The sequence below is a fragment of the Pelophylax lessonae genome (assembly GCF_965119305.1).
Source record: "Pelophylax lessonae genome assembly, chromosome: 9".
Taxonomy (NCBI): domain Eukaryota; kingdom Metazoa; phylum Chordata; class Amphibia; order Anura; family Ranidae; genus Pelophylax; species Pelophylax lessonae.
The window spans coordinates 129,111,094-129,125,007 of NC_138776.1; the positions used below are offsets into that span (position 1 = coordinate 129,111,094).

Consider the following 13,914-nt stretch of genomic DNA (forward strand, 5'->3'; position numbering starts at 1 on the left):
TAATATAATTGCATTATTTTCCCACAGATAACCCTTTCACCTTAGGCTCCATGTACACGGGACGCTGGAAATGGCCGTTTAGGAGCAGTTGGGCGTTTTTTTCAGAAGCCCCTGAACCCATCTACATTTTATCTTATCTGTCCATGTACACAGGGTCGTTTACAGTCATTTGCAGGCAGTTGCGTTCAGGGACTGTTTTTAGAACGCAATTATTTGCGTTCGAACGCGTGTTTCCCGTCGTTTTAAACGCACAAACGCGTCCGAACGCATCTGAACGCGTCCGAACGCGTCTGAACGCGATGACCCGCGTTTAGCATTCGCGTTTTTCCATTTTAAAGGAGAATCATTTTTTTGACCTCTAGGAACGCTTCTAAACGCAAACGCCCGCAAACGCCGCTAAACGCGGGTACAAACGCGACCGAACGGACGTTTCAAACGTCCTAAAAATTCCAGCATTCAAAGGGACTTTTAACAAGGTCCCGTGTACATGGAGCCTAAGGCTGGGTAAAAGAAATTAAATCACTGGGCCATGTCATATGCTGCCAAGAAAAGCGTCTGGCTTGTAGGATTTATATGACCTAGCCAAGACGTAAAACAAACCTTATATAAACACTCCCTATAAGTGAAGCAATTTAAGTGGAATTAGTACTTAGCTTCTTACACACAAAAACAAAACAATAGTATACAATACATTCCTAGAACGATGTATATGCTTCACATAATATAATGACATAATTATTGCTAATATTTGCTCACACATGATTATAATGTATCTTTAAAACTTAGTTTAAATGAATCGTATAGAATACACTTAACTATTGTTCATTGTTATACACAGATAAGATTATAAGCATAATTGTCATTAGTGTCTGGTATAGTGTCTGGGATACCGATTCTTATCTAAACCAAACATCGATGTACCACTTATTTATTACCAAAAGAAAAACAGAAATATCTGCTGAAAGTTCTTTTTGTAAGAGACATTTTGTTCAAAAGGACATGAACTTTCAATGACCTCATACAAGATGGATGCTGTACTGTTCAAATTTCAGCTATGTATAACATCATATGTATGGCTTTATATAATTCCATTTTTCTTTTATTTAATCTCCCCAATAATCCTGACAAGGCCGGGCATTGTCATGCACCAGGAGGAACCCAGGACCCACTGCACCAGCGTAGGGTCTAACAATGGGTCCAAGGATTTCATCCCGGTACCTAAACACTTTCAATTTGTATACAATCAGGCAGGTCCTTCTACTACATAGTTGAAGGTAAATCTAAAGGAAATCAAACAACAAAAGTTGTATAGTGTGTATCCAGCTTAAGTGTAGAAATATGGTTACATTAAATGAAGGTACAACATTTAGCAACTCACATGGTTGATGATTAAAAGAGGCACATCTAAGTAAGCAGGCATCCAGGGTAAAGCTGTCCACATAGATCGTCCTCCGCACCACCGGCTCTCACCGCCGTCAGTCTGCAGTCATGACCAGGAAGACTACCTTGCAGTACAGCGATCTGAAAGCGAGGCTAGAAGCGCTCCTCGAGCGCAGCGTTGAAGGGATGACGTCCAAGGCAGTGCGGAGGAAGGTCTATGTGGACAGCTTTACCCTGGATGCCTGTTTTAATCATCAACCATTCATTAAATGTAACCATTTTCACACTTAGAGGCACCTCTCTTCTCTTTTACTCAGTTGTGAAATGAAACTACTTGTATATTAAGACATCGCTTGTTTATCAAGTCAAAATGTATTAAACATTTTTCCTTCTCTTGCAAAACGCTCTTAAACCAAGTTACTCTCAATCCAAGGTCTTACTATATTACTTTATGGACTGGCACTGAAAGATGGACTCACTTTGATATACTGTGTGTATATATAATATATATATATATATATATGTAGCAGGATTTACAGGCATTGGGCCTGATATGGGTCTGCCAGGGTTACCGCTAACACCAACAGCCCCTTTGAGGTGATTCCCCAAGTGTGAGATCTGAGGCAATGAACAGTCCGGCATCTTTGTTTTGTTTTGTTTATTTTGTATAAGAATGGGAGAAGGGAATGAGAAGGATACTCCTCTGGCTCAACTAGATACAACTTGGGACACTCTGTGAAAAATGCATACAAGCGCTGCTTTGACGCTGGCAGAATGCCAGTCAACGCCCGTTGGCGCTTGAAAGACTGACTTGCTGTCTGTGAACTTGAATCTGACTTCTGACACTTCCTTTAAGCTTAAAAGTCCTTTAAAGTGCTCCCTGTAGTCTTCACTGACTGAGGTAGCCTTCTGTACTGTTACTGCTGCTGCAACACTCAACTCTGTGTACCTTGCACTGCACACTCTGCACTGTACACACTGTACTTCAGGGCCCAACCGCTGGCACCCCCTCTTACTCTTCAGGGTCTAACTGGCACCCCCTTTACTCCACATGGGCTAGCTAGCTCCTGGATCCCTCTGACCTTCTCCAGAGTGGTCCCCTCTGCTAGGCAGACCCCCAGGGCAGTTCACAGTACTCACTACTCAGGATGCTTTCTTGGAACTCGACCCTCACAGCTCCGCTGGTCTCCAGCACACTGAATCCTTGCTGCAGCTCAGCCCTGTATCCCCTCAGGCAAGCCACCTTGGATACCCGATATTCTTCTGACAGTAGGAGAGACAGCCGTCACCTCCCTCTTGGGACTCTGCTTCCCGCCAGATTGCTCTGCGGCAGAATCTACCCTTCCAGGATGGATACAAGCCCAGGTGTGCTATTGGTTAGGTTTCCTCCACTGCCCAATGAGAGCCCTCATTTGCATACAGTGGGGAGACTCCCCAACACAACCAACACACCTAGGAACACATGACAGCCTACTGAAAACAAAACATGGCCTTACTGTTAAGCAGACACAGCCTAACTATAGTTTACCCAGCACCTACCCTGGAGGGTGCTACACACACATATATATATATATATATATATATATATATATATATATATATATATATACACACACACTGTATATATATGCGTTTATTAGTTTATTATAATTCATGTATTTTATTTTATTAATATTATTTTGATCACTGATGAACTTTATATATTAATGAATCCATGCACTTAACGTATTGAATGAGAGGGCTGCATGCTTCAGTCTGGGTCCACACTTATGCGCATTGAATGTGGGATTTCATCCAATTCGCATGACAGGAGAGTGTGACCGGCTCTCCATGGAGTTAGTTCACACAGCTGCGGGGCAGCCGCGAAGTGCATTACAGAAGGGTCCTGTGTGTCTTTGGCTCAGTTTCAGGTCCGAATTCAGGCAAAAATTTGGACCTGATTCGCACCTGAAACAGTGAACAGGGACGCACCAGACCCCCTGCTGTGACCCACGCCCCAGCTAGTGTGAACCCAGCCTAAAAAGGTAGTAACTGGCACTTTTGACACTTTTTGGGGACCAGTGGCATTATTACAGTGATCAGTGCTAAACAAATATGCACTGTCACTGTACTAATGATACTGGCTGGAAAGGGGTTAACATCAGGGGCGATTTAAAGGGTTAAATGTTTGCCTAGTCAGTGTTTGTGTACTGTGTGGGAGGTGCTTTGCAGGAACACGGGCTCAATGCCTTCCCTACAGATGGAACAGCAATTGGCCTTGTATGCATAGGCATACTGCCATTCTACCTGTGCACCGAATGATCGGGAGGAGCCGGTGACACTGGGCTCCAGTTGTGTGTGATCACAGCGGGAACAAGCTGCTGGCGGCGCACACCTTACCCAGAAGAGCTGGATCACATATATATATATAGATATATACACACGTGATCCAGGGCACAGGGGCAGCCCTGTAGCAGTAAAACTGATATGGGTGGACCTGAACTGGTTAAAAAAGGTTACAGACTGCCCCCCTGCCTACACAGTTGTTACATTTTAGCTTGTGGAATATTGTATTATGTACTGGCTCAGTTTACCTACAAAAGATGACAATTTGAGGGTGCAGATATCAAGGTTTGCAACAAATATTCAAATGGGAATGTTAAAGGTGATATGGAGAAAGGTTTAATGTGAAAAGCAGCTGAACATGAATTGGTTGGTCCTAAAACATCTCCTAGTTGTCAGTTCCAGGTGTACTGATTCAAGAGTATGTATACGGTTTCTTTCAGCCTTTCTGTCCTCAACTTTGACTTGCCCTATGTAATTATGATGTTTGATGTTGTCAGTGTGCTAGTCGACTATAATAGGGAGAGAAAAGTGGCATAAACCAGTTGGACTAAGGGAGCAAGGGATTTAAAATTGAGCCTGACTGTAAGCATAGTTCTATACATACGATTTCCTCTTATCTCTTATAAAATTGATCCCCCATTCACACTGGGGCGATTTGTCATGCAATTTTCATAATCAACAAAATGCACCCTATTGTTTGCTACTGATCTGTTCAAATCAGTGCAACCCTTGCTTTCCGTTGCCGCACCGATTTAAAAAAAAGTTCCTGCACAATTTTTTGCAATTTCAGTTGCAACTTGCATAGACATTAATTCTCTCTTGAGAAGAGGAGATTAAGGGGGGGATATGATCAACATGTATAAATACATAAGAGGTCCATATAGTGAACTTGGTGTTGAGTTATTCACTTTAAGGTCAACACAGAGGACAAGGGGGGCAATCTTTACGTCTAGAAGGAAACAGATTTCATCATTAAATACGGAAAGGTTTCTTCACCGTAAGAGCTGTGAAAATGTGGAATAGATTCCATCCAGAGGTGGTTCTGGCCAGCTCACTAGATTGCTTTAAAAAAGGCCTGAATTCTTTCCTAGGTATACATATTATAAATGGGTACTAATATTTATAGTTGATCCAGGGAATATCCGATTGCCTCTCGGGGGGGTCAGGAAGGAATTTTTCCCCCTGCTGTAGCAAATTGTATCATGCTTTGCTGGGGTTTTTCGCCTTCCTCTGGATCAACTGCGGGTATAGGATTGTGTATATGGGATTGTATGGTTGGGTTTTCTTTACTGATTTTTGTTTTTTATTGGTTGAGCCAGAAGGACTTGTGACTTTTTTCAACCTGACTAACTATGTAACATCTGTGCATGAAGTCACACAGATGTCAGCCAAATCGCACCTGAAGTTGCACTGCCTGCGACTTTAAAATCATGCGATTTCAAGTGAAGTTGCATGATTTCAAAGTCAGATTCAGTGTGAACGGGGAATAAATGAAAAATATATGTGGTTTTTTTTTTCTTAAATTGAAAACCTTTATTGCATATGCTTTTAATAAACCTACCAGCTCAAAAAATAACATTGCTATATGAATAGATAATGAGTAAAACAGGTTTGACACAAAAATGCTATTTTATTGACGTAAAGAAAAATTGTTAAAGGAAGAATACAGACAACTGTTTTCAGATTAACGATAGAAGAGAAGGACAGCTGCCTCAGTTATTTCCTTGGTGGAACTCCATCCATTGCGTGTTCCATAGCCGTCCCAATCCAAGGCTGCAAAGTCTCCGCACTGACGAGGTGATCCCTCTGGGATGTATCCACTTCCTCCAATGCAGTGCTTGTAAGAAGTATAAAATATTAGGAATTAAAGGCATCTTGTACAACGTAGCACAAGCATTAAAAGAAAAAGGCCTGTGAACTTGGAACTATTGGAAGGTTTTATGCTGGGTAAATTGAGGAAATAGTTGTCATATGCTAAATTAATCGAAATACTATTTGTTGTAAACGGGTTATTTTAAAACAGATCAGAGACAGAGATTTTAAAAAACTACTAAATAGGAGGGGGGCTGATGCTGCACCCCATCCTTCAGCTACTTGTGAACTGTAGGCATTACCTGCTGCTGATCTGTTCAATATTAAAGTGTGCAGATATTGAATGAGTAAAAATGTGCAGTATTTACCAGTATTGGATCTTTCAGAATATATAAGCTATACTACTTGTATTTTTCTACAGGTCATTAGGGGTAGGTTTCAGAATTGGTGGTTCTGTTGTGTTTTCCAAGACTAAGTTGTTCCAAGTAGTAGAAATTATTTACATAAATAATATGCAACCCTACAAATCTTAAAGTAATATTCTTCAATGAAAGTCTATTAATATTATCAAACTCTTTGATCCTTTTTTCCACCTCACTCCCCCCTCCCACCCCCCCCCCCCCCCCCATGCATCCAAATCTGTTTGATTCATAGTATGTATATAACCACGTTTTTGCTTTTTGGTTCTTATTAGTGTATGATGTAGAGCAATGACTTCTAGGCCTTCATGTTAAAAAAAAAAATGATCATGCAAATAAGAGTACTGTAAACATGCAAAACAATGTATCAATACTAATGAAGCATTAATGCTTACATGCTCTGCATTGCAGCCTGTCACTTTCACACCAGCGCACAAAGCCAGGGGAGCTCTTTCTGTGTTAATAACTCGGAACTGGACATAGCCAGCAGTGAACTCTCCTGTACAGAAAGAATGGATCATTAACTTGTTGATTATCATGTCACAGAACTCACATATAGAACAACTCATTAGAATTAAGGGATATTTATCAAGATCTTACTTGCTCCAAATGGTGAGTAGTAAGCTGTTGTCTTATCAGCACTTCCAAAATCATATACTACAGGAACCGCAGGTCCATTGTTTGCCAAACAGGCTCCAATATTGTACACCACAGGGTATTTCTATGAAAAAGATAAAAAAACATTGGCTGAAACCATTAATAGGTAATAAATATAGAAATTACTCAACACTCTTGTTGTAATAGAATGACTTTATCCACACAGCTAAAAAAAAAAATGTGGTCTAAATACATATCCTGTCATTAGATTTGTTTAATTGTATCTATTTCCTGAATAAGCATTGCACAAAGACCACAAACAAATACTAAAATGAGAAAATCTACATTCGTATTAATCATTCATATATTATATATTAAAAAATGATTCTTGTTTATTGTGTAGAAAATGCAAAGACTAAGCAAAAGTTTTCATTTAGCAACCAACTAGAATTCATGGTTTACTAATCTGACTACTGTAGATGGTAATCTGAATGTCTGCTATACATTGCTGAGCCTTGCATAAAGGTTCAAGGCTGGCCATACATTATACAATTTGTTTGTACAATTTCCTTTAGACTAATCAAAACCATATAATTTGGGGTAAATACTTCAATTTATATGCAATCAGGAAGGCCCTTGCACTACACAGTTGAAGGTAAATCTAAATTACATTGAATAAGAAAAATGTAGCATGTATATAAAATAAAAAAAGAAATGGACATGTTTTTGCAGGTTAAAAAAAAAAGTGAATTTATTATTTTTTTTTTTACTTGCAGGATTGTCAGTATATCTGTCTGTTAGTACCTCAAATGTGCAGGTAGATTCACACTGACAGGAAGAGACAATGAACTACCAGAGCCCTTAACCACTTTAAGACCGGAAGATTTTGCTACTTAATGACCAGGCCCTATTTTTCGATTTGGCACTGCGTTATTTTAATGGACAATTGCACGGTCGTGCGATGCTGTACCCAAACTAAATTGATGTCCTTTTTTCCCACAAATAAAGCTTTTTTTTATTGGTATTTCATCACCTGTGCAATTTTTATTTTTTGCGCTATAAACAAAAAAAAAAAAATTTGAAAAAGAACAATATTTTTCACATTCTGCTATATAACATTCCCAAAAAAAAATTTAAAACTCAAAATGTAACATTTTAGGCCAATTTTTTTTCTGCATATTTTTGGTAAAAAAAAAAATCGCAATAAGCGTATTTTGATTGGTTTGTGCAAAAGTTATCACGTCTACAAGCTACAGGAAAGATTTATGTAATTTTTGTTTTGTTTTTTTGTACTAGATCTGGGATTTTTTGCGGGACTGCGACATTGCAGCGGACCGATCGGACCCCTAACTGACATTTTTGACACTTTTGGGGGTACCAGTGACATTAGTACAATAATCAGTGCTAAAAATATGCACTGTTACTGTAATAATGCCATTGGCAGAGAAGGGGTTAACCCTGTGGGTGATCAAGGGGTTAACTGCAAGCCTAGGGGAGTGATTCTAATTGTGGGGGGGTTGGGCTTTTTGAAATGATCATAGAGACATGCGATTCTATATAGCAGGATCGCATGGTCTCTGTGATCATGTCAGGGAGAATGACAGATGGCTGTGTTTACATCAGCCGTCTGTCCTTCTGTCAGCAGGGGGAGATCGCTGGTGTCAGACGGCCATCGGAGTCGCCTGGCACCCGCACTGGCTTCCCCGCTGACGATCGGGGGTGGGAGCGTGCCTCCGGTGGCTCGCACTCGCCCCCTAGTGGCCTCCCAGGCAGATGACGCCTATTAACGTGATTTTGCCTGGAAGAGCCACCCTGCCAACGTAAAAAGGCAGTGCAGTGACGGCAAGTGGTTAACAACGTTATGGTAGTTCATTGAGAACCACAAGCCAACAGCCTTTCCCCGAACTCTGTAAATGAATGATGCAGCCGCCTTAATGTCACTAAAGGCAGCGAAGCAGCAGCGGCGGGAACATGTTATACCCTAAAAACAGGTGGAACATGTAAGATGTTCCCAAAGATGAATTTATACTTTAAGGAGCAAAGTGCAATAACCAAATTCAGTAACTCAATTCATGCTCGTGAGCGAGATTTAGTAAGAATGGCTTTAACTAATGACTGGGTTGGAGCTTTGCTGCTTACCCTATTTTATTTCATGAAATCATTTGTTTGAGTTTTGATTTCATAAGAACTTGTATGGTTCGTATGGTTTGTATGGACAAACAAAGAAAAACCCATTGTGTTAACAGATAGATAAAGTACAACAGCCTCCTATATCCACAGAATGCTTACCTTGTAAAGCTGGAAGAGGTTTCCACCCTCCTGTTTAAAGAAGCTGTTGTCCGTGCGATATCGCAACAGAGATGAATTCCTCCATTGAGACAAGGGTGTGTTATTGGGAACATGCCACAGATTTAGATCTTTGGCGGTAATATCATAATATCCTGGATTCTAAAAGACAAATAATTTACAAACAGATTAATGTCTACAGTATGTATAGACATTATTAAGTACAAAAAAAAAATGGAATCACTGTAAACATTTGCCTTAAAAGTACTTTTCAAAGCTTTCTGGTCAATAAGAAACTGAAGTCTTTGTGAAAAGTGACAATTGTGTAACTGATTATTTTTTTTGTGGCTGGCAGTCTTCACATTTCCCAATGATTCTAGAAGGTTACTGCAAACAGTACACAGGCCATTGCCAACAACATAAACCTACTAAAAATGTCCTTCAGTTGCCTATTATATATTGTGGAATCTAAACTAAAACAGTTGTATGTTGCTTTTTTTTTAATAAAATGAATTGTAATACCTTGTAATCATCACTGGTTGCACCATCTGGTAGCCCAAATGTGGCATAATTTGCCCAGTTTCCGTCTCCAACTGGATTATTAAGGTTGTTTCCCTGCTGGGTGGACCAGCGATCTCCTGTTGTGCATTTCCCATTCATGTTGTTTTCGTGTATACTTGCCACCAGTGTCCAACCTCCACCATCGGTTGTCATATCACAGAAGGTCTGGTAGACCACTCCATCTTCAGTGGCCAGCATGTAAATTCCATCTGGAGTAGAAGTATATTATTGAGTTCAAAATGTATACTTTGACTAGAAGCCAATAAAATGGTAGAAGATGGATTATATATGCACTGCTTTTATCTTTTATCATTATAATAAAAAGCAGCCATTTTTTTATATATATAATTTTCCTGTCTTAGTCCTTGGTCACTCATCTCTACATTTGCACAAATGCAACCTTCTCCTGTTTTTTTTGCATATAACAATATTCTTACTTCCTCTATAGTCTATTGTGAATGTAGTTATAATATTCAACTACATTTCCAACCACCCCTCGTCTGCCAACCATTTGTATCAATTTCCCTACGGGAATCCATCTAACCTGTGCTTTGCCTTTTAAAACACTTCACAATGCAGCTTCCCACCTGAATTTATGGAAATGTCAAAAATTTGTTTCACTCATTCTCCTCTTTTGTTTCTCTCAGGCAATTATGTGCTCTCTGAAATTCTCTTCCCTACCTTAGACATGTTTCTACCTTTATAATGTTTAAGCAGTCCCTCAAAACCAACCTCCTCAAAACGTCTTTCCTTGTTATTAAATTTATTGCAAACCATGTAAGGAACACTTACCAGCTTCTATAACTACGCATTAGAAAATAAATCAGTCATCTAATTTGTATGAGCAACAAGGTTACTTCTCTCATGTACATAAGAAACAGAATGAATTTTACATTAAGCGGTTTACTACAAATCCTCAAACATAGTAAATAACAGTTAAAAATAAAATCTCTTTAGCTGACCTCATCATCATTTATTACAAGTCTGACTCTTAGTTTTCAAAGTAAATGACAAGTGTTTATTTTCCCTTATCATATATGTATATGCACCATGATATATGAATTTGTATCTCACCTTTAGCATATCTGTCTGAATTCTTGATTTCCTTACAGCTCCTGTATCCAGCACCACCTCCAGTAGGGTACCCACCTCCAGTAGGGAACCCAGAATCTGATATGATGCTATTTGCAGAGTTATCATCCCAGCAAGCCAACAGGTTCAAGATGGCCTGCTTCTTCTCAGAGAGGGGAGCATATTCTAAGAAAGGACATAGGGACAATTAGAGAAACAGACACATTCCTTGCTGAATTTCTGGTACATTTTTGGTTCTTTCAATATTTTACAACATATATTTATGTAATAATCTATAATATTTCTTTCTATTCCAACTGACTAAAAAAACTCATCTTTCTTTCTATACTAACATGTACCATAGTCATTGCTGTGTTATAGAGAGGCATGCAAGTTGCAAACGTACAGAAGTCTACATCTTAATGTTTTATGTTGCCAGAATGTCTTCAGCTAGAATAATTATCACAGTGAATATAAAAACAAAGAACTATTATAAAATCTTGGAAACTTTAAAGAAGCACCTTCTCAAATATAATAGAAACCTTTGGTTGTAGTTGCCAGGAGAGATTCAGAGATTCTTTATTCTTTTATTATTTAGTTATAGTTATGGCATTGTGGTACACAAGAAGTACCATACTGTACATAAACAGGCAACATGTAAATTGAATATTAGGAATAGCCTATCTCCTTTAGAGATTTTTCTTATATTCTGGGAAGATATACAATATGTTTGTATTCATATACACTGTGTAGTCCGAAATTCTAAGGGCTCTTTCACACGGGCATTCCGTATGTCCGTTTTTCATCCCATCCGTTTGCGGATGAAAAACGGACATAATGTATCTCTATGTAAACACGGATGTCAGAGGATGATCATCCTCTGACATCCGTTTTTTGTCAGTTCAGTTCAGTTTTTTTGAACGGAGGAGAAACCTATTTTTTCTTCCTTTCAAAAAACGGAACGGAAGCAAAAACGGATGTCAGTGGTGTCATCCGCAGACATCCGTATTTACATAGACATGCATTATGTCAGTTTTTCATCCGCAAACGGATGGGATGAAAAACGGACATACGGACCGGATGACACAAGTGTCATCCGTGTCCGTTACCAAAAAAAAAAAAAGGACCTGATCGGGCAAAAAAAAGGAACGCCCGTGTGAAAGAGCCCTAAACCTTTTTAATAAAAAAGCATCAACACCCAGATTTCACCCAGATCAAAAACAAATGCTAAAGTGGTTTAAAATTCTACTTTTTCAACTTTTATAGTGTTTTTTGCATGAAAAAAATGTTTTACCATTTTGCATGAAAAGTCAATGTGCATAGCTTTGTTGGCGTGCGAAGAACGCTAAACTGAATGGATAGGGTCCTTTCCATATTTGCATATATACTAAACTTTGTTTTAGGAAACACGTTGAGAGTTTTTTGAGCTTGCCAACAGTGACACCAGCACAATAACAGAATGACATTTGGATGCCAGAATAAAAATAGCTAAACATCTCTCTTGTAGATTATAGCTTATTCTACACAAGAAATATACTCACCACATTTGTTAGCAAAAGCTGTAGCAAGTGCCAAGGAGAGGACTAGAAGACTGTGCACCAACATCTTCACCTGAGCAAATAAGACAATTTATTTTTATAAATGTATGCTATTGCAGAGTACTAACATAATCATATTTAACATAAAGAACTAAAACCATTAAAAGGAATGCTACAGATGCTAATACGCCATAGAACCTTGTTGATTTAGTAAAAGTATTAAACACCAAAGCCCCAGGGTTCTGCTTAAAAAGAGTTAAGGACAGAGCTAAACTCTTTACCAGAAACACTTCAGAGTCTCTTCCAATATAGAACTGGAGATCTCTGATCCGTTCAGTCTGGTTTCACCTTTTATAGCTTTTTTTCTCTTAATAACCTACTCCACAGCATTCTTCTACAGACTGAAATAACCTGTTTAAGTTGTTTTAAATATCGTATTTGTTTTCCGGGATTGTGGTACAGAAGTTTCTAACACAACCATTTTGACATTAAGGCCTTGTTTGTCTCTTGTTGGTCCAACTCCAAGAAGAGGAGCCATCAGAGATTCTTGAATAATAAAAAATATAAAATAAACAGAATAAGCAAAGTGCAGAAATCACCAAAAAAAAAACAAAAAAAAAAACAATAATGTAGATAGATATCATAATATATATCCACACATAACAATAGTTATAAGTGAATATCAATAGTGTACTTATACAGTCCACCAATAAATGCATGCATTCATTTGTGATATCTTCTTAAAGAAAATTAATTCATTGAACAAAAGTGCAGCTTCTATAATCCACCACCAAAATGCAAATGCAAATGGTGTGTACTATATCTGCCTCTCATTTTTCTTATCAGCTATAAGGGCTTTTACACAAGATCTCCTTTCACAATGGACTGTTCCTTTAGGTTAGTCCATCTGCTCACCATCCTTAAGAAGTGCTTGGAAAAAATGGCCACATAGTGTAATCCTATAAAATAAAACACATTTCTTAAAAACCAAGTATTAAACTCACAAAAGATATTAAATGTATGTGCCCATCAATCAAAACTTCAGAACGCCAGATACTCTTGGGTTGACAATATAGACAATCTGTCTCACCACATTTGACTGCACATCCCGTGCATCTGACATCACTTACGGTCTGGTGGCTGATGTTACGTCCGGCTGTGGCGCAGTCACGCCTTGATGCGTTTCATCACAGGGTGTGGCTGCATGACGCAGCTAGCTAAATTTTATCCATAAGCATTTAAACCCTTACAGACCCAGAGTTGAGCACCACACCAGGATGTGTTAATACTTCTATAACATTAAAATTAACAAACACCTTCAAGGTGATATAAAGGTCCACCCACCCGACACTGGACCAATGAGAGCCAATCATTCTGGTAAATAGCATCCCACTAAAAGGTACATTGACCTACACATATACATAGGCAAAAAAGTTTTTTCTAAATTAATACAAATATATATATATATATATATATATATATATAAAACAAATATACGCTTGGGCAAGATAAGTATCAAAACATGAACAATAGACCAACATAAAAATCACCCAATACCCTTAGGGCTCAGAATGTTTATCACTGGTTGATGGAGAGGCCAGCGGGGATTTTACCTCTCTCTTGATGCTCAAAAGGCATTCGATAAGGTGGCCTGGGATTATATGGAATTGGCTCTCCGTTTCTTAGGCATACAAGACAAATTTTGTTCCTCTGGATTATGTCCCTTTATACCTCTCCCCAGGCTAGGGTTAGAGCCAATGGCCACCTGACAGACACCTTTTAAAAAGGTACGCGCCAGGGGTGTCCCCTCTCACGCATTTTGCTTATCATTACTTTAGATCCCTTCCTTTGGCAGATAAGGGCAGATCCTCTGACTAAAGGAATTCTTATAAATGGGAAGAAGATTAAACTGGCCGCATTTGCAG

At 38.8% G+C, this 13,914-nt stretch overlaps 1 protein-coding gene across 1 annotated transcript; it reads right to left on the bottom strand.

Moving 5' to 3' along the window:
• Positions 1 to 5,343: 5,343 nt before the first annotated feature.
• Positions 5,344 to 12,060, bottom strand: LOC309562595 (intelectin-1-like). Its single transcript, XM_082266847.1, has 7 exons — positions 11,993 to 12,060; positions 10,455 to 10,637; positions 9,342 to 9,589; positions 8,823 to 8,981; positions 6,537 to 6,657; positions 6,332 to 6,435; positions 5,344 to 5,542 (listed from the first exon to the last, which is right to left on the bottom strand). The coding sequence occupies exons 1-7, from the start codon at positions 12,054 to 12,056 to the stop codon at positions 5,390 to 5,392; spliced, it is 1,032 nt and encodes a 343-aa protein (XP_082122973.1). The 5' UTR covers positions 12,057 to 12,060; the 3' UTR covers positions 5,344 to 5,389.
• Positions 12,061 to 13,914: the final 1,854 nt, after the last annotated feature.